At 43.6% G+C, this 24,142-nt stretch overlaps 3 protein-coding genes across 6 annotated transcripts in view; 2 read left to right on the top strand and 1 right to left on the bottom strand.

Moving 5' to 3' along the window:
- Positions 1-16,701, top strand: part of sash1b (SAM and SH3 domain containing 1b) — a 26,911-nt gene extending 10,210 nt beyond the window's left edge. Inside the window, exons 2-17 of one of the 3 annotated variants that reach the window (XM_058057349.1) lie at positions 2,964-3,095; positions 5,304-5,348; positions 6,244-6,293; positions 9,396-9,436; positions 9,501-9,587; positions 9,678-9,790; positions 10,842-10,946; positions 11,241-11,373; positions 11,624-11,949; positions 12,712-12,810; positions 12,904-13,044; positions 13,122-13,248; positions 13,595-13,764; positions 13,848-14,054; positions 14,144-14,294; positions 15,750-16,701. In XM_058057349.1, the coding sequence (XP_057913332.1) occupies positions 3,048-3,095; positions 5,304-5,348; positions 6,244-6,293; positions 9,396-9,436; positions 9,501-9,587; positions 9,678-9,790; positions 10,842-10,946; positions 11,241-11,373; positions 11,624-11,949; positions 12,712-12,810; positions 12,904-13,044; positions 13,122-13,248; positions 13,595-13,764; positions 13,848-14,054; positions 14,144-14,294; positions 15,750-15,949 (2,043 nt within the window). In that variant the 5' untranslated portion in view covers positions 2,964-3,047 and the 3' untranslated portion in view covers positions 15,950-16,701. The remainder of the gene's footprint in view (positions 1-2,963; positions 3,096-5,303; positions 5,349-6,243; positions 6,294-9,395; positions 9,437-9,500; positions 9,588-9,677; positions 9,791-10,841; positions 10,947-11,240; positions 11,374-11,623; positions 11,950-12,711; positions 12,811-12,903; positions 13,045-13,121; positions 13,249-13,594; positions 13,765-13,847; positions 14,055-14,143; positions 14,295-15,749) is intronic. The other 2 variants (XM_058057347.1, XM_058057348.1) reach the window with 2 other exon arrangements.
- On the bottom strand, positions 16,662-20,605 carry ddo (D-aspartate oxidase). 2 transcript variants are annotated; one of them, XM_058057351.1, is made up of 5 exons: positions 20,502-20,605; positions 18,001-18,176; positions 17,816-17,924; positions 17,578-17,754; positions 16,662-17,393 (listed from the first exon to the last, which is right to left on the bottom strand). In XM_058057351.1, the coding sequence occupies exons 2-5, from the start codon at positions 18,170-18,172 to the stop codon at positions 16,832-16,834; spliced, it is 1,020 nt and encodes a 339-aa protein (XP_057913334.1). In that variant the 5' UTR covers positions 18,173-18,176; positions 20,502-20,605; the 3' UTR covers positions 16,662-16,831. The 2 variants fall into 2 exon arrangements, with proteins under 2 accessions (XP_057913334.1, XP_057913335.1); XM_058057352.1 differs by having other exon boundaries at positions 18,001-18,173; positions 20,502-20,577.
- On the top strand, positions 18,976-23,961 carry zbtb24 (zinc finger and BTB domain containing 24). Its single transcript, XM_058057350.1, is given in 8 exon segments — positions 18,976-19,704; positions 19,792-19,864; positions 20,946-21,675; positions 21,747-21,909; positions 21,987-22,070; positions 22,142-22,225; positions 22,626-22,707; positions 23,011-23,961. Coding segments are annotated over 7 exon segments (1,917 nt in total). The 5' UTR covers positions 18,976-19,704; positions 19,792-19,850; the 3' UTR covers positions 23,771-23,961.
- Positions 23,962-24,142: the final 181 nt, after the last annotated feature.

Below are 24,142 nucleotides of genomic sequence, written 5' to 3'. Positions count from 1 at the left end.
TATTTTTGCTTTTTCTTAGTTTTATTTAGTTTTACTATGATGATGATTAAAAATGTGATTAAAAATGTCATAACGTACGAGGTCTGATGCCAAAGTGGCCTTCACTAAGCATCCTAAAGGTGTCATAGTGTACTTTTAGGTGACTAGTGTACTTTTACTTTTATTTAGTTTTACTATGATGTAAGAGTTAAAAATGTCATAACGTACGAGGTCTGATGCCAAAGCGGCCTTCACTAAGCATCCTAAAGGTGACATCAAAGGCTGACTAGTGTACTTTTACTTTTAGTTTTATTTAGTTTTACTATGATGTAAGAGTTAAAAATGTCATAACGTACGAGGTCTGATGCCAAAGTGGCCTTCACTAAGCATCCTAAAGGTGACATAGTGTACTTCTAGGTGACTAGTGTACTTTTACTTTTAGTTTTATTTAGTTTTACTATGATGTAAGAGTTAAAAATGTCATAACGTACGAGATCCAATGCCAAAGCAGCCTTCACTAAGCATCCTAAAGGTGACATCAAAGGCTGACTAGTGTACTTTTACTTTTAGTTTTATTTAGTTTTACTATGATGTAAGAGTTAAAAATGTCATAACGTACGAGGTCCGATGCCAAAGTGGCCTTCACTAAGCATCCTAAAGGTGTCATAGTGTACTTTTAGGTGACTAGTGTACTTTTACTTTTAGTTTTATTTAGTTTTACTATGATGTAAGAGTTAAAAATGTCATAACGTACGAGGTCTGATTCCAAAGTGGCCTTCACTAAGCATCCTTAAGGTGTCATCAAAGGCTGAGTGGTGTACTTTTACTTTTACTTTTTTGAAGTTGTATTTAGTTTTTGAAGCGGTGTGTTTCTTTTTCCACCCGTAAGACCGTTAAGAACATCAAGGTCACCTACTGACCTTCACGCACCACAAGGACCAAGTAGCATACTTTTCATTGTTTTACTTTTATTTGACATATACCGTATATTTACAAATACATGTTGCTTTGTTGGTCTCCATTGGCTTAAATGACAGAGGGGCTGTAAAAAAACGTAAAAAACACTCCCTCTGGGGTGGGGGGGTTGAGGGGACCACGTGAAATCTTTTGTGCCACCGTGTGACGCTCTCCGCCCGAGAAACGTGACACTCGGCGCGTTCCTCCTTTTCAAGCCCGGTCTGTGGTGGGTGTCTGTGGGGGGGGGCTGTGGCTACCACAGCATTCATTTGCAGGCAGGCCCCACGTTTTGCTTTTCTCTTTTCCTCGTTAAAAAGGCCGACATTTATCGGAAGATTTATGTAGGTCAGGGCGGAGTACTCTGTACTTTTATTAGTATTCTCTGTGTCTAATACGCCGCCGTCATGTGGCCGTGTCACGATGGGCTGTTTATGGATGGTGTATGAAAACACCAGCATATTTTCCTCGCCCCCCCCCCCAGCCGAGGGCATGTCATTCGGCAAATGAATGGCCCTGTTTTCCGGACAGTCCAGCCGCAAAGTCTCGCACGCCACAAGACGGCACGCTAGGGCGGCCTCCTCTGCCTGATGACGATGACAAGACGATGAGAAGACGATGACAAGACGCCACACAGACGTGCCGGGTGGATGAGGCTCGCCACCGACATCTCCTACTGTTACCTCCGCCAAGGAAGGACAAGGATGCAACACATGTTGTCATCATCATATGCTAAGAAGTACAGTGCATCCGGAAAGTATTTTTCTACATTTTGTCATGTTACAGCCTCATTCCAAATTGTATTAATTTAATCTCTTACCTCAAAATTCTACACAAAATACTCCATTATGACAATGTGAAAAAAGGTTTTTTTGACATGTTTTCAATTTATTAAAAATAGAAAACAAAAAAATTCATGGCAAAGGCTGTGAATACTTATGTAAATGTGATTTCTTAGTTTTCTATTTTTAATAAATTCAAAAAAAGTCCAAAAAAAAACTTTTTCACATTGTCATAATGGAGTATTTTGTGTAGAATTTTGAGGTAAGAGATTAAATTAATACAATTTGGAATGAGGCTGTAACATGACAAAATGTGGAAAAAGTCAAGCGCTGTGAATACTTTCCGGATGCACTGTATGTACTTTGTACCATGTACTTTATACTTCAAGAAAAAACTGCATCTCAGGTGACAAAACACTGCTTTCCCTACAATATTACATTTCCGCATCTTTTCTCATTGGAATGCAACTTACAGCTGTTGCAGCTGACGTCAATGCAGCATCACAAAGTGCTTCCTGGGGTCAGGGAGTCAGCCAAAATTGAGCGTATTTTATCTCGTAATATTATATCATAATATTATATCATAATATTATATCATAATATTATATCATAATATTACAGTTCTGCATCTTTTCTCATTGGAATGCAACTTACAGCTGTTGCAGCTGACGTCAACGCAGCGTCACAAAGTGCTTCCTGGGGTCAGGGAGTCTGCCAAAATTGAGCGTATTTTTCCTCATAATATTCATATATATATATATATATATATCATAATGTTACAGGTCTGCATCTTTTCTCATTGAAATGCAACTTACAGCTGTTGCAGCTGACGTCAATGCAGCGTCACAAAGTGCTTCCTGGGGTCAGGGAGTCAGGTGGTCAGGTCTAAGGAGGAGGAGGTCGTTTTCACACGCCTTCACTAGACCCCCCCCCCCATGCCCCCCCCCCCCCCCCCCACTTTATCTCTGCGTTTCCTGGCTGTGTGTGACTCTCCTCCAACAATGCAACAATAGCTTGTGATGGTTTGTGATTGTTTGCAGTGTGTAGCTACGCTAGCTTCCTCTATTTTCCTCTATCTTCCTCTAGCTTCCTCTAGCTTCCTCTAGCTTCCTCTAGCTTCCTCTATCTTCCTCTATCTTCCTCTAGCTTCCTCTATCTTCCTCTATCTTCCTCTATCTTCCTCTATCTTCCTCTATCTTCCTCTATCTTCCTCTCCGTGTGAGTCAGAGGCTTTACTTTGTCTCCCAGGATGGCTCCGTGGGGAACCTTGATGAGCTGGCCCAGGAGTATTCTCTCTACTACACCACCTCCCTCGCCGACGTGTGTGAAAGGATGGAAGAGCTGCGTAGACGGCGAGTAGGGCAGGAGGTTGGCCGGATGGTAAGTTCCTTCACTGTGATACCTTCACTGTGCGTCCTTCACTGTGCGTCCTTCACTGTGCCTCCTTCACTGTGCGTCCTTCACTGTGCGTCCTTCACTGTGCGTCCTTCACTGTGCGTCCTTCACTGTGCGTCCTTCACTGTGCGTCCTTCACTGTGCAGTGTGCATCCTTCACTGTGCAGTGTGCATCCTTCACTGTGCGTCCTTCACTGTGCGTCCTTCACTGTGCGTCCTTCACTGTGCATCCTTCACTGTGCATCCTTCACTGTCTGTGCAGTGTGCGTCCTTCACTGTGCATCCTTCACTGTGCGTCCTTCACTGTGCAGTGTGCGTCCTTCACTGTGCAGTGTGCGTCCTTCACTGTGCGTCCTTCACTGTGCGTCCTTCACTGTCTGTGCAGTGTGCGTCCTTCACTGTGCGTCCTTCACTGTCTGTGCAGTGTGCGTCCTTCACTGTGCGTCCTTCACTGTGCAGTGTGCGTCCTTCACTGTGCAGTGTGCGTCCTTCACTGTGCGTCCTTCACTGTGCGTCCTTCACTGTCTGTGCAGTGTGCGTCCTTCACTGTGCATCCTTCACTGTCTGTGCAGTGTGCATCCTTCACTGTGCATCCTTCACTGTGCGTCCTTCACTGTGCGTCCTTCACTGTGCATCCTTCACTGTCTGTGCAGTGTGCATCCTTCACTGTGCATCCTTCACTGTGCGTCCTTCACTGTGCGTCCTTCACTGTGCAGTGTGCGTCCTTCACTGTGCATCCTTCACTGTCTGTGCAGTGTGCATCCTTCACTGTGCATCCTTCACTGTGCGTCCTTCACTGTGCGTCCTTCACTGTGCAGTGTGCATCCTTCACTGTGCATCCTTCACTGTGCGTCCTTCACTGTGCAGTGTGCGTCCTTCACTGTGCAGTGTGCGTCCTTCACTGTGCGTCCTTCACTGTGCGTCCTTCACTGTCTGTGCAGTGTGCATCCTTCACTGTGCATCCTTCACTGTGCGTCCTTCACTGTGCGTCCTTCACTGTGCATCCTTCACTGTCTGTGCAGTGTGCATCCTTCACTGTGCGTCCTTCACTGTGCGTCCTTCACTGTGCAGTGTGCGTCCTTCACTGTGCATCCTTCACTGTCTGTGCAGTGTGCATCCTTCACTGTGCATCCTTCACTGTGCGTCCTTCACTGTGCAGTGTGCGTCCTTCACTGTGCGTCCTTCACTGTGCGTCCTTCACTGTGCGTCCTTCACTGTGCAGTGTGCGTCCTTCACTGTGCGTCCTTCACTGTGCATCCTCCACTGTCTGTGCAGTGTGCATCCTTCACTGTGCGTCCTTCACTGTGCGTCCTTCACTGTGCAGTGTGCATCCTTCACTGTGCGTCCTTCACTGTGCGTCCTTCACTGTGCGTCCTTCACTGTGCGTCCTTCACGTGCCTTTTGTTTTATTTAGTTTTATTTATTTTTAAGAATGCAAATAAAAGCACCGAAAAATGCAGGACACCCAATATCATTTTTTTATTAAAAAAAAAAAAATACATGACATCTTTAAAAGGCCTAATAGAGTACTTTTACTTTCTTTAAGTTTGATTTAGTATTACTATAAGCGGTAAAGACTTTTTACACCTCCATGACAGTTAAGAACATCATTTGATTCTAGTTGCCTTCACGAAGGCTTCAAAGTGTACTTTTACTTTTTTCAAGTTCTATTTTGTTGTCCACTTCTTTTTACACTTGTATGAAAGTTATGGATATCAAAAGGCACGATACAGGACACTGAAGTTGAATTTTATAGATGTCATTAAATGCTTTTTTTTAGTTTTATTTCGTTTTATGACACATTGGCTGACTCCTTTTTAGACCTGTTTTTAGACCAGTTAATGATGCCGGACAATGACGTTGCATCTTTTAGACGTCATTAAATGCTTAGTGGTGTCATTTGACTTTTTTTAGTTTTATTTCGTTTTTTTAGTTTTATTTTATTTAATTGTTTTATTTATTTTATTTTATTTTTTTATGCTAAGACGTTATAGATTTTGACTTTATTTCCATAATATTCAAACTTTTCCCCAACCTCATTTTCCAAGAATGATCTGTTACCCATCCATGAATATTGTTTTTGATATTTAATCATCGTAAAACTTGAAAGTGTCTTTCATTCAGTCAGCTGAGTTTTTTATGTCCTGATGGCGTAATGGCGTAATGATGTCATAACCCCCCCCCCCCACTCAGCTTGACATGGCCGCCACATCGGTGCAGCTACGCTCTGAGGTCCAGGTGAGTGGATCCAAAAATGACAAACACTTTTAAGAACTTTAAAAAAAAAAAAAAAAAAACAATTCAAATGACCTATTGACCTTGTCTAATGACCTTATTTTTCTACAAGTTTATTTTCTTCAAGTTTGTTAAAAAAAAATTGCAACTTTTCCACTTTTTTCTTTTCCTATTTTGACTCAATTCTTATAAAATGACAGCAGTTTTTCCCATTTCTGCTGTTTTTCCCCAACTATTTCGACATTCTTTTTGTAAATTTCTCTCATAATGTTATGATTTTTTTCCCATAATATTGGGACTTTATTTTAGGGACAACCTAATTTTTTTTTTTAAGTCCAACTTAAAGGGGAAGTGCCTTTTTGGGGAAATTCTGCCCATCATTCCCTTCTCATGTGAAACATGAATACATATTTCTTTCCCTTTTCTGTACATTATAACACCAGAAATGAGCTAATATAAGCTAGCTAGCATGTCATAATTACAGTATTTTTTTATGATTTAAAACACTAGTCAAACATCTTTCCGAGGCACATTGATACACAAACTTATGCTAGCTCCATCATCAACAACAACAACAACAACAACAGCAGCGACGACAACACCTAAAATGTTATTTCTCCTTGGGATGGCTGTGTCTTCCAGCACAAGCCCTGAGCTACATACAGGTCACTTATGTAAACGGAACACTGGTGCTGTTTTTTGTGAGGGCTTTAGCATCCAAATAGGTTTTCCATGATGTGCGTTGTTAGCTAGCTCATATTAACTTGTTTTCTCGCATTAGAATACACAGAGAAGGGAAAGAAATATGTGTTCATGTTTCACATAAGGATTATGAATGATGGGAACCCCCCCCCCCTCCTTTAAAATATTATCACCTTTTTTCCTTCCATATTTCAAGGAATCTCTTGGACTCTGTAGCACCACGTCGACTCCAGAGGCGGAGAGGAAGTAAGGAACTTTATTATTCCACTCATGGCTTTTTAAGTACAGTCGTCTGTCGCCATTTTGTCGTTGGGAATTTTTTGGCTTAATTCTCGAAAGAAAGAAAGAAATAATGAAATGATGCCGTTTGTGGTTAGAAACCTTCAAGCATAACCTTAGTTAAGGCATTGAGAAATGCATTCAAAGATGTATTATGTAATACTCTACACTGGTCACTAGGTGGCAGTAGTGTTACATTGCTGAGATACGAGCCATAATATTTTGTAAACAAACAATATACATATGCTAAGACGTTATTTTTGATTTTGACTTTATTTCCATAATATTCAAACTTTTCCCCAACCTCATTTTGTTTGTTTCTCATAATAAATAAAATATCATAATTCTCATGATAAATAAATTCACTTTTTTTCTAAAGCTGCTAAAATATATTTTTTAAATATTATAAGTTTATTCTCATACAATGGTGACTTTATTCTTTTCTTGTTTGTAGTTTTTTTTACATGTTATGTTTTTTATACTTTGACTTATGCTGGTAATATTGGAGATGTTTTTTACATTTTCACATTATGACTTAAAAAAATGTATTGAATATTTCAACTTGATGCTACTAACGAGTATATTCTTATAAAATATTCTTATGAAAATCTGCCTAATGTGTTATTATGTCTACTCTACTGGGTAATAGGCATGTAAAGGTGACTATAGGGGTGTTACGTCATGCCTAGAGGTCTCTAATCATGTTAAAAGGCGTATTCAGAAGGTGCTAAACAGGTTTTCTATGTCTTATTATGTGTAGTATATTGGGTAATAGGAGTGTAAAGGTGACTATAGGGGTGTTACGTCATGCCGAGAGGTCTCTAATCATGTTAAAAGGCGTATTCAGAAGGAGCTAAACAGGTTTTCTATGTCTTATTATGTGTAGTATATTGGGTAATAGGCGTGTAAAGGTGACTATAGGGGTGTTATGTCATGCCTAGAGGTCTCTAATCATGTTAAAAGGCGTATTCAGAAGGTGCTAAACAGGTTTTCTATGTCTTATTATGTGTAGTATATTGGGTAATAGGAGTGTAAAGGTGACTATAGGGGTGTTACGTCATGCCGAGAGGTCTCTAGTCATGTTCAAAGGCGTATTCAGAAGGTGCTAAACAGGTTTTCTATGTCTTTTTATGTGTAGTATATTGGGTAATAAGAGTGTAAAGGTGACTATAGGGGTGTTACGTCATACCTAGAGGTCTCTAATCATGTTAAAAGGCGTATTCAAAAGGTGCTAAACAGGTTTTCTATGTCTTATGTGTAGTATATTGGGTAATAGGAGTGTAAAGGTGACTATAGGGGTGTTACGTCATGCCGAGAGGTCTCTAATCATGTTAAAAGGCGTATTCAGAAGGTGCTAAACAGGTTTTCTATGTCTTATGTGTAGTATATTGTGTAATAGGAGTGTAAAGGTGACTATAGGGGTGTTATGTCATGCCTCGAGCTCTCTAGTCATGTTCAAAGGCGTATTCAGAAGGTGGTAAACAGGTTTTCTATGTCTTATTATGTGTACTATATTGGGTAATAGGAGTGTAAAGGTGACTATAGGGGTGTTATGTGTGCCTCGAGCTCTCTAGTCATGTTCAAAGGCGTATTCAGAAGGTGGTAAACAGGTTTTCTATGCTCTGACTACCAAAACATTGAACTGCTATGTTACTCTTGCTTGTGTCATCGGTGTATACGCTCGTGTTTCCTCCACTTCCCGATGCCTCTCCTTCGACCCCCCCCCCCCCCCCCCCCAACCGTAAACATCCCTTCATCTTTCCTCCCATTGTTTCTTTTTTAGGATTGTGTTGGTGACTCATTGGGAGCGATTGGAGCTATAAACCTTGTGACTGGGGGGGGGGGGGGCAGTAATAGAAAGTCAGCCTTGATATACTTCGAGGGCTGCACGAGTGCTGCCGGAACCTGGGCGGAGGCCAGCTATTGACTCATTTTGTGGGGATACTACATCTATACTGCTCTCCAAGCTGTACACAGACTACTCTAAAAAGTATCGTTCAGCACAGGGCTGTTTAAAAAAAAAAAAATACTAATTAAATTTTGTCTGTGATGCATTCGAAATATATATTTTAATTTAAAATCATTTTTAAAAATACCAGAATAAAGTCAAAATATTCGGATAAATAAGTTGTAATCTGGAAGTTTAGTTCAGTTTAAAGAGAATAAACTTGTAATAACAATGATGTCGTTTTAGTCGTATAAAGTTGAAAATGAGAGAAAAAAAATCGCCGTTGTTTTTAATCTAATATTATGAGAAACAAATAAACCAAAATCATTATGGGGGGGGGGGGGGGTGAATAGTAGCAGAAATGTAAAGAATAAAGCCAAAGTATGAAGAGAAAAATGTCACTATTTTATGAGAATAAACTTGTACTATGAGGAAAAATAACATCATTTTAGTGGCATAGATTGGAAATATTAAAGAAGAAAAGTTAAAAATATTAATTATGGGGGGAAAGTGAAATATTGAGAGCACAAAGTCCTGGGTTGAGACTGTAAAAGAAAGTACCGTATATCCGGTACACAGTGTTGGAGGCCAGCACCAAGCCCGGAGAAGTCACTGCCCCCTGGTGGCTGCTTTGCATATTGCAGCCGTGAGGAAGTTGGCGAGTGATGCCCGTCAGATGAAATCAGTCATTTCTTTGTCTTTCATTTACAGTTTTTACACATTCCAGAGCGGTTAGTCGGGGTGGGGGTGGAGGAGGTTTGTGGGGGGGGGGGGGGGTTGGGATAAGCAGGGAATGCGGCGAGCACACTGAGAACTGTTGCCGCGGCAAAACCTCCACTCCAAACTGAAAAAGGACTCCATTGTTCCTGGCGTGACTGCGGACGCTGACCTCTCCATCAACAGGGAGAAGACTTTTTTTTTTTTTTTTTTAATCCGACTTTATTGACAAGTTGAGTTTGCCTGACTGGTGTCACGAGGCCTTTTATGTCTCATGTGGCGTCTGATGGCGTGGAAAGGAGGCCAGATGAAGACTACTAATGATGATGCTGTTGGCTGGGAATTGGCCAATGAGGACGATGTTTACATTTATGTGACCTTTTTTTTTTTTTTTTTTTTTTTAGGTTTCCCATGCTCAAGTCAAGCTCTGATGATGGCTCGGGGGGTAAGTTTGCCTCCGCTTCTGTCTTTGAGTCGTTAGTTTTGTTTAAAAAATGGTGTTTTTGAAGGAAAATGGGACAACAAGAGGAAGAGCAAGTCTTTATGGCAGACCTTCCGGAAGTCCCAGAAAGGAGCCGTGCGACACACGTCAAAGGGTATGAACGAGTCCCACTCCCGACATGAACATGAGCATCTCCATCCTTTCTACCGCTTTCTACCGCTTTCTACCGCTTTCTACCCGACAGGCGATGACGTCGGCTTTGTGGCCAGCCGGATCACCATGGGCGATGAAGAGCGAATCCAGCTGATGATGATGGTGAAGGACAACATGATCTCCATCGAGGAAGCCCTGGCGAGGGTGAGAATTCCAAGTTCATTTCGACATTTTAGAGGTCATTCGTTCATTTTTCATTCAAATTTAGAATCAAATAAAACCAACTTTCAATCAAAGTGACAATAAAACGTCAATATCCTTTTTATTTACATTTTCATTTCATGGAATATTGTTTTCATTTTTTTATTTATTTCTTTTTATTTTTATTATTATTTTTTTTTCATTTTTACAAAATTGACCTATTATTTTCTAACATTTTGATGTATTTTTATTTTTTATTTTTTCCCTAAGATCCAAAGTGCATTAAAAAAATGTTAAGACTTTTTAATACATTTTCACTTCTTTTTGTTTTTGTCTTTTTGTTCTTTTTGTAAAATGTATTTTTAGTCGTAAAAGTACTTGGATTTTCTTTTTATTGATAAGATTTGTTATTTTGTATCACATTAGTATTTATTTATTTTGATTACAAATCACATTCAAAAGTGTTTTGTATCCATTTTATTTACTTTTTCAATTTTATTCACATTTTCAGTCTTTTAAATTTTTATCTGATGACAAAATTGATGACCTTTTATTAGATAATATTTTTTAAAAGACTGAATTTAAAATGTAATTTCTAATTACTTTTCATTTTATTTCTTTGTAATATTTGTAATGGGATTTATTTTATTGATAAGACATGTTATTTTGTATCAGCTCTTTATTGTTCATTTTAATTGAATATTCATTTTTTTTAAATTCCACACCGGACGAACTTCCTGGTTCAAAGGTCATGCAAGTTCACCCTACGTAGCTGTCCAAGGCAAATGCCTGTAACACTCGGACCCGAGCAACAAAACAATAATATCCCAAAGTGTGACTTTAACACGACTTTATAAACTTTGTTACTTATTTGTTGTATGTAGTGCAGTACCGTCTGCAGCCATCTGAGGCGCTGTTCAGTCAGTAGTGGCTCCATTGGCGTGTAAAACGTCCCAAGTAGCGCGTCTACTTCCGTATGTGATGAACGGTGCTTTGCGTGTGTGCGTAGCGTGTCTCGTCGAGTGTGTCATGAAGTTTGCGTGTGTGCGTGCAGCTGAAGGAGTACGAGACGCTCCGAAACAGGCAGACACGCACGTTGGAATCCGCCGAGTGCACGGACGCCTCGCCCACTGCAGCCAGCGAGCCGGCACACTGTAACGTAAGTGTGCTGAATCACGGCCGGAGGCCTGGCGCTAAACCCCCCCCCACCCCCACCCCCAAATGACCCCGGGCCCCCCTCTGGCAACTCCAGGCTGGTGGCGCTTCTATTGAGCGCTAACACCCCATTGTGCCGCCAGCCAGCGTTCGCATTCAGGCAGCGTTTGCAGCTCTTTTATGCCATGGAGGGCAGATCGGGGGGGGGACCCCGGGGGGGGGGAGACCCGGGGGGGTTCAGGTTGATGCACATTTTTCAAAACTTGCAACATAAAGGAGATCTTTTCTTCTGCTTCAGCTAAGCGACCTGTCAGACTCGGAGCAGGAAGAATGGCTGACCTTCAGGAGACTCCATAAGCTGGTCAGCTCCACCCGGAAGGTCAAGAAGAAGCTGATCAGGATCGATGAGGCCAGGAGGAGCGGCGCTGAAGGTACGCAAAGTACTTTAGATACGTTCAGTCCACGTGGCCTGCTGAGCATGTTGGACACACAGTCTGGAGATGTGGAAGATCTGGGTTCTCCAGGTTCTCCTCCCACGTTCCACTCTAAATGCTCCATAGGTATGACTATGAGTGGGACCCGCTGGTGGGAACCCCAGGGGGCACCCCCAGGTGGGACCCCCGGTGGGACCCCCGGTGGGACCCCCGGTGCTTACCCAGTACATGTGACATTTGCTTCCAGAGAATCAAAGCGGAGATGCGGACGCGTGGAAGAAGCCGTCTCATTGTCCCGTGGACTCGCTGACCTTGGCCCTCCAAGACCACCTGAGCTGCGACACGGGGGGCCAGGCCACGCCTCGCTCCTCCGGTAGCCACCAGGCCTTGGAGGGCAGCCCCCTTCCTCATGGTGGTCAGGAGACCACCCCCGAGGCGGGACAAGCCAGCCACGCCGCCGCTTCGTCCTGTTGTGACCATCACGCTCACGATGGCGAGGAGCCCGCCGTCGCTCGTTCACGGACGGATGGCGAACTCCGCCGCCGTCTTCTCAGCCCGCTCGGCCACCACGGGGTGAGATCTTCAAAATATTAATAATAATAGTTATTATTATAACAATAATAGTTATTATTATAATATATTATATATATATATATATATATTGTTGTTGTTATAATAATAACAATTATTATTATTATTATTATTTGGAGTAATAATATTTGGAGTAATATAATAATAATAATAATAATAATAATAATAATAATAATAATAATAATAATAAAATAATAATAACAATTATTATTATTATTATTTGGAGTAATATAATAATAATAATAATTGTTATTATTATTATGAATATTATTATTGTTGTCATAACAATTGTTATTATTTGAAGTAATATAATAATAATAAGTTATAATAATAATAATAATAAAATAAAATAAAAATAATAATTTATTATTATTATTATACTATTGTCTGGAGTAATATAATAATAGTTATTATTATAATATATTATATATATATTATTGTTGTTGTTATAATAATAACAATTATTATTATTATTATTTGGAGTAATATAATCATAATAGTAGTAATAATAATAATAGTTATTATTATTATGAATATTATTATTGTTGTTGTCATAACAATTGTTATTATTATTTGAAGTAATATAATAATAATAATAATAATAAGTTATAATAATAATAAAATAAAAATAATAATTTATTATTATTATACTATTGTCTGGAGTAATATAATAATAGTTATTATTATTATTAATAATAATAATAATATTATCTTCCTATGCTGACCTGCTCATCGGCACCACAGAGAGCATGCAGCTTCGGAGGGTTTGACCTCACCAGCCGTGCATCACACGGCTCCTCACACGGCTCCTCACACGGCTCCTCACACGGCTCCTCACACGGCGTAGGTCCTTCTCCCACACGTCTCCTCCACGACCACGTGCACGTGTACGTGTACGCCCGCTTTCTTGACGACTCTGCTGTCTCCCCTCACCAGGCCAACGATGGAGACGACGTGAAGGACGCAGCGAGGTCCCCGAGGGTTCCCCGCGTCACCCTGGGGAGGAAGGTGAAGTCTGTGAGGGAGACCATGAGGAAGCACCTCACCAGGAGGTATCAGGCGGCTCTCTCGGAGCAGGTAGGCTTCGCCAGCTGGCACCGGTCAAAACACTCTGAAGTTCATCCGGTTTTTATCCTGGTCTCCTCCCCGTGAAGTCCAGTCCGGACGGAACGTTCAGCTGCCCTCACTCGCCCCAGATGGACTCTTTGGAGAAACCCAACCTGAAGGCCGCCGGATCTGTGGAAAGCCTGAGGAGCTCCCTCAGCGGCCAGAGCTCCATGAGTAAGCACGGCAATCCACACGTTCTAGAGTAGTCCGTGTACAGCTCTGGTAGCATCACGTTATTGTCAAGATGATTGTTATGATATGATATGATATGGATGGTCCGGGGCTGCATGAGTGCTGCCGGCACTGGCGATGTAGAGCATGAATTCCAGCGTGGCTTATCCTTGTTCACCAGTGCTGGCAGCACTCGTGCACACGTCCAACACCATGACACATTTCTACTGAATGTCATTTTAGTTGCATGGAGATGAAATATTATGGAAAAATATCAATATTTGGAAGTTGGACTATTTTTGAGTCTGTGGTTGTCAAGCGGGTCTTTGGACTCTTGTGCTCTGAGCAGGCGGTCGGACGGTGGGGACCACGGACTCGTGCAGCAGCAATCGAGAGAGCGTCAAGTCCGAGGACGGCGAGGAGGAGGAGGTGCCTTACTGCGGACCTTTTTGCGGTCGCGCCCTGGTCCACACCGACTTCACGCCCAGTCCGTACGACTCCGACTCCCTCAAGCTCAAGGTGACATCACTTGGGAGGGGTTGGGGGGGGGGGGGGGGGGTTAACCACAGTGACACAATATCACGCTCGCCCTCCCACCGCAGAGCGGCGATGTCATCGACGTCATCAGCAAGCCGCCAATGGGCACGTGGATGGGCATGCTCAAGGGCAAAGTGGGCACCTTCAAGTTCATCTACGTGGACGTCATCAACCCAGACCAACCCAAGCCCAAGAAGACGCGGCGCCGCAGGAAGGCCCGACAGCCCAAGCCCACGTCGGTGGAGGAGCTCCTGGAGCGCATCAACCTCAAAGTAAGACACGGCGCCATCGCCGCCGCCGCCGTCGTCATCACCGCCGCCCGTCATTTTCCGCCCCCCCTTCTCTGTTCGCCCGCCTGCAGGAGCACCTCCCCACCTTCCTGTTCAACGGCTACGACGACCTGGACACCTTCAAGCTGCTGGAGGAGGAGGACCTGGACGAGCTGAACATCAGGGACGCCCAACACCGGGCTGTGCTCCTCACCGCCGTGGAGCTGCTGCAGGAGTACGACGGTGGGTCGCCATCAAATCATCAACATCCAAATCTATATTTAATATGATTACATATGGCAGAGAAATTACCTAAAAAAATACCTAAATATAAATAATATTAAAATATCTTAGAAATCAATACTGGCAAAATCAATATTTAATACTATTAAATATGTCATAGAAATTCCAAAATACCTAAATATAAATAATATTCCAATATCTTAGAAATCAGTACCGGCAAAATCAATATTTAATACTATTAAATATGTCATAGAAATTACAAAATACCTAAATATAAATAATATTACAATATCTTAGAAATCAATACCAGCCCAATCAGTATTTAATACTATTAAATATGTCATAGAAATTCCAAAATACCTAAATATAAATAATATTAAAATATCTTAGAAGTCAATATCGGAAAAATCAATATTTAATACTATTAAATATGTCATAGAAATTCCAAAATACCTAAATATAAATAATATTAAAATATCTTAGAAATCAATACTGGCAAAATCTATATTTAATACGATTAAATATGTCATAGAAATTCCAAAATACCTAAATATAAATAATATTAAAATATCTTAGAAATCAATACCGGCAAAATCAATATTTAATACTATTAAATATGTCATAGAAATTCCAAAATACCTAAATATAAATAATATTAAAATATCTTAGAAGTCAATACCGGCAAAATCAATATTTAATACTATTAAATATGTCATAGAAATTCCAAAATACCTAAATATAAATAATGTTAAAATATCTTAGAAATCAATACCGGCAAAATCAATATTTAATACTATTAAATATGTCATAGAAATTCCAAAATACCTAAATATAAATAATATTAAAATATCTTAGAAATCAATAACGGCAAAAATCTATATTTAATACTATTAAATATGTCATAGAAATTCCAAAATACCTAAATATAAATAATATTACAATATCTTAGAAGTCAATACTGGCAAAATCAATATTTAATACTATTAAATATGTCATAGAAATTCCAAAATACCTAAATATAAATAATATTAAAATATCTTAGAAATCAATAACGGCAAAAATCTATATTTAATACTATTAAATATGTCATAGAAATTCCAAAATACCTAAATATAAATAATATTACAATATCTTAGAAGTCAATACTGGCAAAATCAATATTTAATACTATTAAATATGTCATAGAAATTCCAAAATACCTAAATATAAATAATATTACAATATCTTAGAAATCAATACCGGCAAAAATCTATATTTAATACTATTAAATATGTCATAGAAATTCCAAAATACCTAAATATAAATAATATTACAATATCTTAGAAATCAATACCGGCAAAAATCTATATTTAATACTATTAAATATGTCATAGAAATTCCAAAATACCTAAATATAAATAATATCTTGGAAATCAATACTGGCAAAAATGATGTCTCCATTGTGGTACCCAACAGTAACAGTATGCCCCCTGCTGGCGGCGCTGTGCCCTGCAGGCAGCAGTGACCCGGAGCGAAGCGGGCAGACCGGCGGCCTCTCCGAGGCGACGCCTCTGCTGGGCGTGCGCGACCTGGCGGGAGACTCCCCGCGCGACTCTGGATGCTACGAGAGCAGCGACAACCCGGACAACGCCAACGACAGCTTGACTCGCCTGTGAACTCTTCCTCCTCCGGGAAGATACGCTTTTTTTTTTTTGTTGGTGTCCATAAACATGACACGCACATGCGTCGTTTAACCGAATAGACGCCCATATCCTTGCCGCAAATAGATTGCAGTCCTGTGGAATTAAGGCGGGGTTCTACTGAATGCTCACACATACGAAGTGAGATGTGCGGTGCGTTTTTTTTTTGTTTTTTTTTTATTTCCCGTGAGTGCTTGGTTTGGAAGAAAAGCTCCGGTGAATTTTACAAAGCTCAGTACGCATACAGTTTTTGTATATACTGTATACTTTGTTTTTATCAGGTTAAACTTTGACCTTTTTTTTATCATGTGCCTGGAAAAAGTGCAGGAAGCAGACTTTGATGATATGAGGCGGAGGTTTGTGTTCGCACGACCGTCATGTGATGAGGAAGTGGGCTGGCGTCATGGCTGCTGAGTGTGAAGTATTTAAAAAAAAAAAAAAAAGAGTTTTACCAAACTTGCTTCTTTCATCAATTTCTTTTATTATTGAACATGCATCAGATTCCAATTGAGTACATCCCATAATCGGTTCCCAGTTCCACATGTCCAAAAGGAGTAGGAAGAAGCAAAGCTTATTAAATCCTACCCCTCCATCTGGTACTTTTACAATCACTAACTCTTACATTTGTTCACTTCCTGCTTTCCTAATATAGTTTGCGTTTTTTTTATTTATTTTGTAATAAGTTGTAATTTTGGGGGAAAATGAGGTTGTCAGTTATGAGAATAAAGTCCAAATATTATGGGAAAAATTTACAAGAAGACACTTCAAACACTGGGGGGGGGCAGCAGAGAAAAAACATGTTTTCTTATTTAACTTTAGTAGTATCAAGTTGTAGTAGTATCAAGTGCGGTACTGCAGTCACAGTTTGGCAGGTAAAGACAACTCCTGAAGACACTTCCCCACCAGCCTCATGGCGTCCACAGCCGTGCCCCAGGCCATGCTGACCCCCCATCCTCCGTGGCCGTAGTTGTGGACCACGTGCACGCGGCCGCCGCCGTTCACCTCCAGCTCCTCCCTCTCCACCCGCGGGTTCCACCGGCCGGGCCTCAGCCCCACCCACTCGCCCACCGGCCGGGCTTCACGGAGCGACGGTTCCAGGAGCGTGCAGCGCTCCAGGATGGACTCGCTGTCTCGCTGGTCCACCTGCAGGCGCTCGTCCCTCACCTGCCTGGTGCCGCCCAGCGTGACGTAGCGGATGCCGGGGTACAGGTACGTCTTTCCGTCACCGTCTCGGATGAAGTGCTGCAGCCAGGGCGCCTCCGCCCTCAGGACCTGCCCCCGAACGGGGTACACCTGGCTGTCGCCAGCCACGTCTCTGGAGCCCAGACCTGAGCAGTTGACGATGACGTCGTAGCGGAGGCCCAGCTCTTGGAGGCGGCCGACTTTCTTCTGCTCCACGTGACCCCCGGCTTTCTGGAACCTGAGCACAATTTAGAATCCAGAAGAATCAGGCTTCGCTACAAATCTTGAAGCTCTGCCGACTCCCCAACAGTCTAACCTAGCGTGATATTGCTGTTAAAATGTGAGCGTAAAGTTAGCGCTACGTAGCTATGCTAGTGTTGCTAGCCCCCGGCGTGTTCATATTGACAGTGGAGCGTCTGAACCTCTTGAGGAGCCATGGCAGGTAGCTGGAGCATTCACACTTGATGGTGGTGAAAGCCTGGCCAAACTTGTGGTGCGGGAAGCGTTTCAGCTCGCTCTCGCTCAGGAATCGGAAGCCAAACACGATGTCCGACCAGTATGGCGTCTTGTTGGATGGAGGTTCCTTGAAGATTTGATATCTGGGGGAGAAACGCTGCTGTAATAACGTCTGAACGGCACGGGTCTTTATTTGGAGGCTACCCTGAGCTGAAGATGATCCCGGCCTCCAGCGAGTGAGGAGACTGGGCGATGGCCAGCAGGTGCTCAAAGCTGTCCTGGAACCAGCGTCTTTGTCTTTCCCAGGGAATGTCTAAGACACATGGCGTCTGGCGCTCAAACGCTGCTGCCTTGTGTTCAGGCTGGGAAGTACAGTATCCAGTACCTACCTGGATACTCTTCGCCCAGAACGATCCCGGCGGCGACGTCACTGGTGGTGTCCGGGCTGAACTTGTCGGCCAGGAGCGTCACGGAGCAGACGGGAAGGGCCTCTGCAACGCAGACGGCGGTGGACAAGCCCACCACGCCCGCTCCCACCACCGCCACCTTGATTGCTTTCATCCTGCTGGAGACACGAGCACTGGGACACTTTAGACGAGTCCAAACAGGAAGTCCGAGGTCCACGTTGACGTAATCAACTATGACATAACAATCAGGACAGGAAGTGGTGCACTTTGCTTCCTTTTGGGTTCAGCCTTTGCAACGCCATTTACAAAAAATATTGATGAGACATCTGACCATCTTCTAGACATGACCACAGACCTGGTAGACCTGGTAGACCTGGTAGACCTGGTAAACCAGGGCTGTCCAATGTGGCTGTGCCTGTGGCTTTTTTTTTATTGGCCCCAAAAATCCACAAAAAGTAAAAAAAAAAAATAACCAGCAGCAAAAAATGAATACAAATAAAGGCAAAATATTAAGGCAAAAATAAAAACAATAAAGTTGTAATTTTACAAGATTGACGTTGTAGCATTATGAGGAAAAATATAGCATTTTAGTAGACTAAATTGAAATAAGAATAAAGTCAAAATATTATGGGAATAAACTCACATTCCAAGAATAAAGTTGAAATAGTGGGGAAAAAAATAAAACAGTGGCAACAAATTTTATGTGAAAGTCAAAATATCAGGGAAATAAATTAAGGAGGAAATGAGTCACAATTTTATGTGAAAAATAATAATATAAATATATTTAATATATATATAACTAATATTTTGCACAGGCCACAGACTACCCAATCGTTACTTTTAGGTGTAAACAACCAACAACTTTCCTCTCCCCTGACTCGCTGTTACTTGATGACGTCACCGGGGTTTGTCGCTTTTTTTCAAAATAATTGTATTTTACTTTCGGTATGGGCCACGCCCATATAGTAGTAGACGTGTGTTGTGCAGGCTCCCGCGTCAAAGTTTTCTATTTCCTTCCAATCCCTGATACTTTCAGCTAAGTGAGGTCAATTCTTTATTTGTATCTTGTGTGTGATAATAGGACGTCTCAGCCATGTCTAAGTCCAGGACAAAACTTGAAAGAGAGAAAGAGACTCTCCGGCTAGCATGCTAACCAAGAGGGAGATTAGCTTGATGCTAACGGAGCTACGTGCTGCTCTTGCGGCAGACTTTTAAGTTCGTTTGACTCCTTGACTTCAGACCTAGATTCATTACATGCTAATAGTGACGTTACGAGAGGTGCCGTGGGTTCGAAGGGTGTCGAGTAATCGAGTGGGCGCTCCCGCAAAGCCTGTACCGAGGCTTGCTTCATTGGGGGGGCGGGGTTGGAAATGATGACGTCAGAAGTCTCGCTGCCCGGTTGTACCACGTGACGGATTCGGGAAGTGGTTTGGAATTTGGCGCGACGTTTGCCTGTCAATCAGCGATATAAACCCCTCAGGCTTAGACATTATAATGTGGTGTTTTGTGGCGAGAGTCAATTAGTTGAGCGTGTGGCGTGTGGTAGTTTGGAGGCTTTGTGTAGTAGTAGTACGGTGTAGTAGGCGTACGGTGGCATTAGTTTAGAGTAGTTCGGAGATGGAGCCACCTAGAAAGAGGAAAATGTCTCCTCTGTGGAAACATTTTGACTTGTTGAGTCCAAATAAGGTAAGCCAAATCCAACATTATTCTATAGAGATGGTATGTTAGCATTTCCAAAGCTGTATTTTCACTGTTTCTCGTTGTTATTGAAAGGTGAAGTGCTTGTTGTGCTCAACATCAGCAACACAACACAAAGGGAGAGTGCCACTGTGATGCTACTGTTGTGGTAGGCCACCCCCACGCAGACTCACACTATGCTAACAGTGTTTGAATTAAGTTTGTCATTGTTTTTTTTTTTTGTTACTGATAAATGACCTAACTCTGTAGATCCATTGGCTTTTTGGGACCGGCATGCAGTTTCTGAATCAATTATTCCAAATGATTTAATCGTTTCAATGTTCCATTTCTGCCACCCCTAACAAAAACAAGGAAACCTATACATGTCCATTACCACCATGCTTGATAAATGACGTACAATCTCGGCTACTTCAATCCACAGCGTGTGAAGCTTTGTCATTTTACGGCAGTCTCGTCGTGGTGGCACTTCTCGCGATAACACATTCAAGCATTTTCTTCAGGCGGGCTAGCATTGGACTACGGCGGTAAGGTCCTAACAGCTCGCTACTGCTTTAAATAACCCAGATAAACCGTGACAGGTTTGGTGAAGTAAATGTTTGTCTAGATTGTGTTTTTTTCAAGTTTTTATTGCAGGGAGTGTTTAGCTGAGTGTTTAGCTAGGTTTTGTTTGTAGAAGGGATCGAGCGTTTTGTTCGAGACGTTGTAGCTTCCTTGCTAACACGAAAAGTTGTATGCTGGCTGTGTTTGAATTCGGGGTCTGCGTCCTACCAGGGTTAGTAGCTTACCCGGTCTACGGAGGCCAGATGTTCGGAGGCTCCTGCTCCAGCCGCGCCTCAGCTTGCTGGATTCAGACGGTCTAGCCTTTCTCACACTTCCTGGTTGTGTCACGTGGTCTCATGTTTACTCTGAGGTCCTTACAGAATGTAGGAACAGAACTAAAGTGAAGGCAGACAAACAAAATTGACATTGTAGAAGCAACGTCATTGGTTTTTTTTTAAAACAGGAGATTTATTTCCAGTAGTAACGTTAATAGCACCTATATTTAGTTATTACTTTATGGCTACTTTGTTCATTTCCATTCACTCATACTGATGTATTTAAATACATCATTCGTATAGTCAGTGTATTTTGCTGTTCCACATTTTGTCTGAGAAGTGTTTATTTTATAATGGAAGATGGTTGAATTCAAGCGCCGTTGATTAGTAATTGCTATCAATATTCTTCTGCAGTCCTTCCGGGAGGAACATGACTCTGACAGCCACATCTTCCTCGCACAAGACCAGCATCTTGAGTAAATTCGACTGCCTCAGGAAGCGGGACGTTCTGTGCGACATCACACTGCTGGTGGACCACGAGCGCTTCCGGGCTCACAAGGCCCTGCTGGCGGCGAGCAGCGACTACTTCTCCCTACTCTTCACAGCCGAGGACCAGCTCGGTGGCTGCGTCGGCGCCACCTACCGGCTGGATGGCGTGGAGGCCGCCATGTGCGGGGCCGTGCTGGAGTTCATCTACAGCGCTCAGGTGTGCGTGGAGGAAGACGCCGTGCGGCAGCTCCTGGCCGCCGCTCGTCTGCTGCAGGTAGGCGATCTTGTTGAGGCGCTGCTGCCTGGACTCGGCGAGGGGGCGGAGCCAAAGCCAGCGGAGCAGACGCCGTCATCAAGGCCCAAAAGGGGGCGACCGAAGACAACCGTGGTGGCGAGGAAGGCACGAGAAGAACACGATGATGCTGAGGGAGCATCTGAACTCGAAGAGCAGCCCAATCGGCGGAGGAGACGCAAGATCACGCTGCCTGTGAAATACAGCTCCTTTAAGGTGGGCGCTGATGCTTCAGGAGGAGAGGCGGCGAGGAGAGGCAGGAAGAGGAAGTACCCGGACACGGAGGCAAGGTGTGAGGACTGTGGCAAAGTGTTCAAGAACCATCTCTTCCTGAAGATACACCTGCGCACTCACACAGGTGAGGTCCTCCTGTACGTCTACCGAACGGAATACCCAATATTCTTATGACGCGTCTGTCCCCGCCTCCAGGTGAGAAACCTTTTGCGTGCCAGGTGTGCGGGGCGGCGTTCACCCAGAAGCACACGCTGCTGGTCCACCAGCACAAGCACACCGGAGAGACGCCGTTTGTGTGCAGCGTGTGCTCCAAAGCCCTCGCCACCAAACACAGCCTACACGAGCACATGAACCTCCACCAAGGCAAGCGGCCGACGCCCACACCGTGTTTGTGTCGGATGTCTTTAAACGTGCCGTCATTGTGTCGTGTCGCCTTGCAGAAAAGAAATCCTTCTGCTGCGACAAGTGCGGGAAGAGCTTCACTCAGCAGAGGCAACTGAAAAGTCACCACAGAGTCCACTCAGGTAACCCCGAGGTGGTCTGGAGTTCAGGACCACATGACTCCATTTTCTTTCTCTTTCTCTGCTCATTCTAGGCAAGTCCTTACCGGAGTGTGCTCAGTGTGGGCGCAGGTTCTTGGACACGGCTCAGCTGAAGAAGCACCTGCGCACTCACACGGGTAAAGTAGCGCCGGGGGGGTACAGCTAGAACCACAAAAAAACCCAGGATGCAGATCCAGATAAAGGTGCAAATCCAGTAATGTTTTCATTTTTGAGTCAGCTTGCATTGGGGCCAAGTTTGGCAAGGTCTCACTGGATCCAACACAACCGGTGGTTTCAAGGAAAGTACACTCACATTTTGTGCATTAGTGCCACCTAAAGGACTGAAGTGGAACAGTTACTTGGATTGTTCTATCAAACCTAGGAATTGATTTTACTTACTTAGATTAGTCAGTAGTCCTGATCTCATAAGGAATGAAAAATAAGACTAAAGTTGGTGTTTTAGTAGTAAACTATTTCTGGTACAATGTTCAACCAAAATGTTGTGTAAAAAAACATTAACGAGCGATGTCGCGGCAGGTGAGAAGCCGTTCACGTGCGAGATCTGCGGGAAGTGTTTTACCGTCAAGAGCACCTTGTAGACTCACATCAGAATACACAGGTGAGGATAGCTCGTTACCTCGTTACCACGGTACCCACCGGGTCAACTTCATGACCTTAGAAAGGTTCTTCCAGCGAGGCCACACAGTGAAAAATGGTATTTCCCAAATCTATCTGTGGCATTGAGTCGCTGGGGCTGGATGAAGTCGTCGTCTAATTTGCATCATGTCAATTTGGCCATGACGCAAATGTCTGGAGCATTCCATTCTTAGCGTGTTAGCATGTCTGCCGTGTTTAATGCGGCCATTCAAACGCAGCTTTTCTTTGTGGCAACGGATCCCAAATGTTCCATTTTGCTCCACAGAGGCGAGAAGCCGTACAGCTGCGACGTGTGCGACAAATCCTTCTCGGACGCCAGCGCCAGACGCCGCCATGTCGCCTCCCACTCGGGGAAGAAGCCCTTCACCTGCTCCGAATGCGGCCTGTCCTTCACGCGTCTGGACAACCTGAAAACGCACGTCAATTCCCACAACAAGGAGAGGGCGTCACCAGCCCAGGAAGAGGTGAAGTACCATCTGACGCCAGGCTCCGAGCAGGAGATCCGGCTGGTGGTGACGGGGAACGACATCGCCTTGGTCCCGGGTCAGGCCCAGGAGATCAGTATCATAACCTCCGAAGAAGCGTCGGCCCAATCCAGACCCCTCGCGCCACAAAGCGACCACGTCCCCCACATCCAGATGATCAGCATGCTGGAGGCTCCGCCGGCGCCCCCTGTCGAGCCCACGCACGTCATCACGCTGAGCAAAGATGCCATGGAGCACCTGCAGGCGCAGCACGCCCACCTTGCACACGGCGCCGTCCAGCAGCAGCAGCACGCTCAGGCCATCTCCATCGACCAGGGCGGCCAGCACATCTCCATCAGCCAGACCAGCCAGCCCATCTCCATCAGCCAGACCGGCCAGCCCATCTCCATCAGCCAGACCAGCCAGCCCATCTCCATCAGCCAGACCAGCCAGCCCATCTCCAGCCACCACATCCACGGACACACCTTCCAGATACAAGCTGGGACCGTCTCCTGCCTCTACGCCACCGCCGGATCGCTCCCGCCGACTCCGCAGAGCTGACGCTAGCCTAGCCTAGCCTAGCCTAGCCTAGCCTAGCCTAGCCGCTCCAACACAACTGGACAACATGCACTCGTACAGTCTTACTTTGTTACACTTGCTTTAAACAACTACATAAGATAAGTACTTATGTACTTCTTTTGCCAGCAAAAACAATATGAGCACATGATACTTTTAAATAAAGTTTTTTCAACATCCAACACAAGGCTGCTTTATTTTACCAACGCAACACTTTTATTGTATTACTTTTATTAATACTCTTTTTCAGCCCTAAATAATTAAGCTTACAAGGGCTGGGGGTCTGCTGGAGCCTATCCCAGCTGTCTTTGGCTGAGAGGCGGGGTCCACCCTGGACTGGTGGCCAGCTAATCACAG

Source organism: Doryrhamphus excisus, chromosome 19 (assembly GCF_030265055.1).
Source record: "Doryrhamphus excisus isolate RoL2022-K1 chromosome 19, RoL_Dexc_1.0, whole genome shotgun sequence".
NCBI classification, from domain to species: Eukaryota; Metazoa; Chordata; class Actinopteri; order Syngnathiformes; family Syngnathidae; genus Doryrhamphus; species Doryrhamphus excisus.
The sequence above is the reverse complement of the archived record's forward strand: the minus strand, read 5'-3'. Positions and strand labels throughout refer to the sequence as shown.

Bases quoted from the DNA above. Each gene is read 5' to 3' on its own strand.
- ddo (XM_058057351.1), bottom strand. From the start codon at position 18,172: ATGAAAGCAATCAAGGTGGCGGTGGTGGGAGCGGGCGTGGTGGGCTTG. The intron at 17,925-18,000 runs GTAGGTACTGGA...CATGTGTCTTAG, and splicing joins TCTGGGCGAAGAGTATCCAG to ACATTCCCTGGGAAAGACAA. The intron at 17,755-17,815 runs GTAGCCTCCAAA...TTTCTCCCCCAG, and splicing joins GGGATCATCTTCAGCTCAGG to ATATCAAATCTTCAAGGAAC.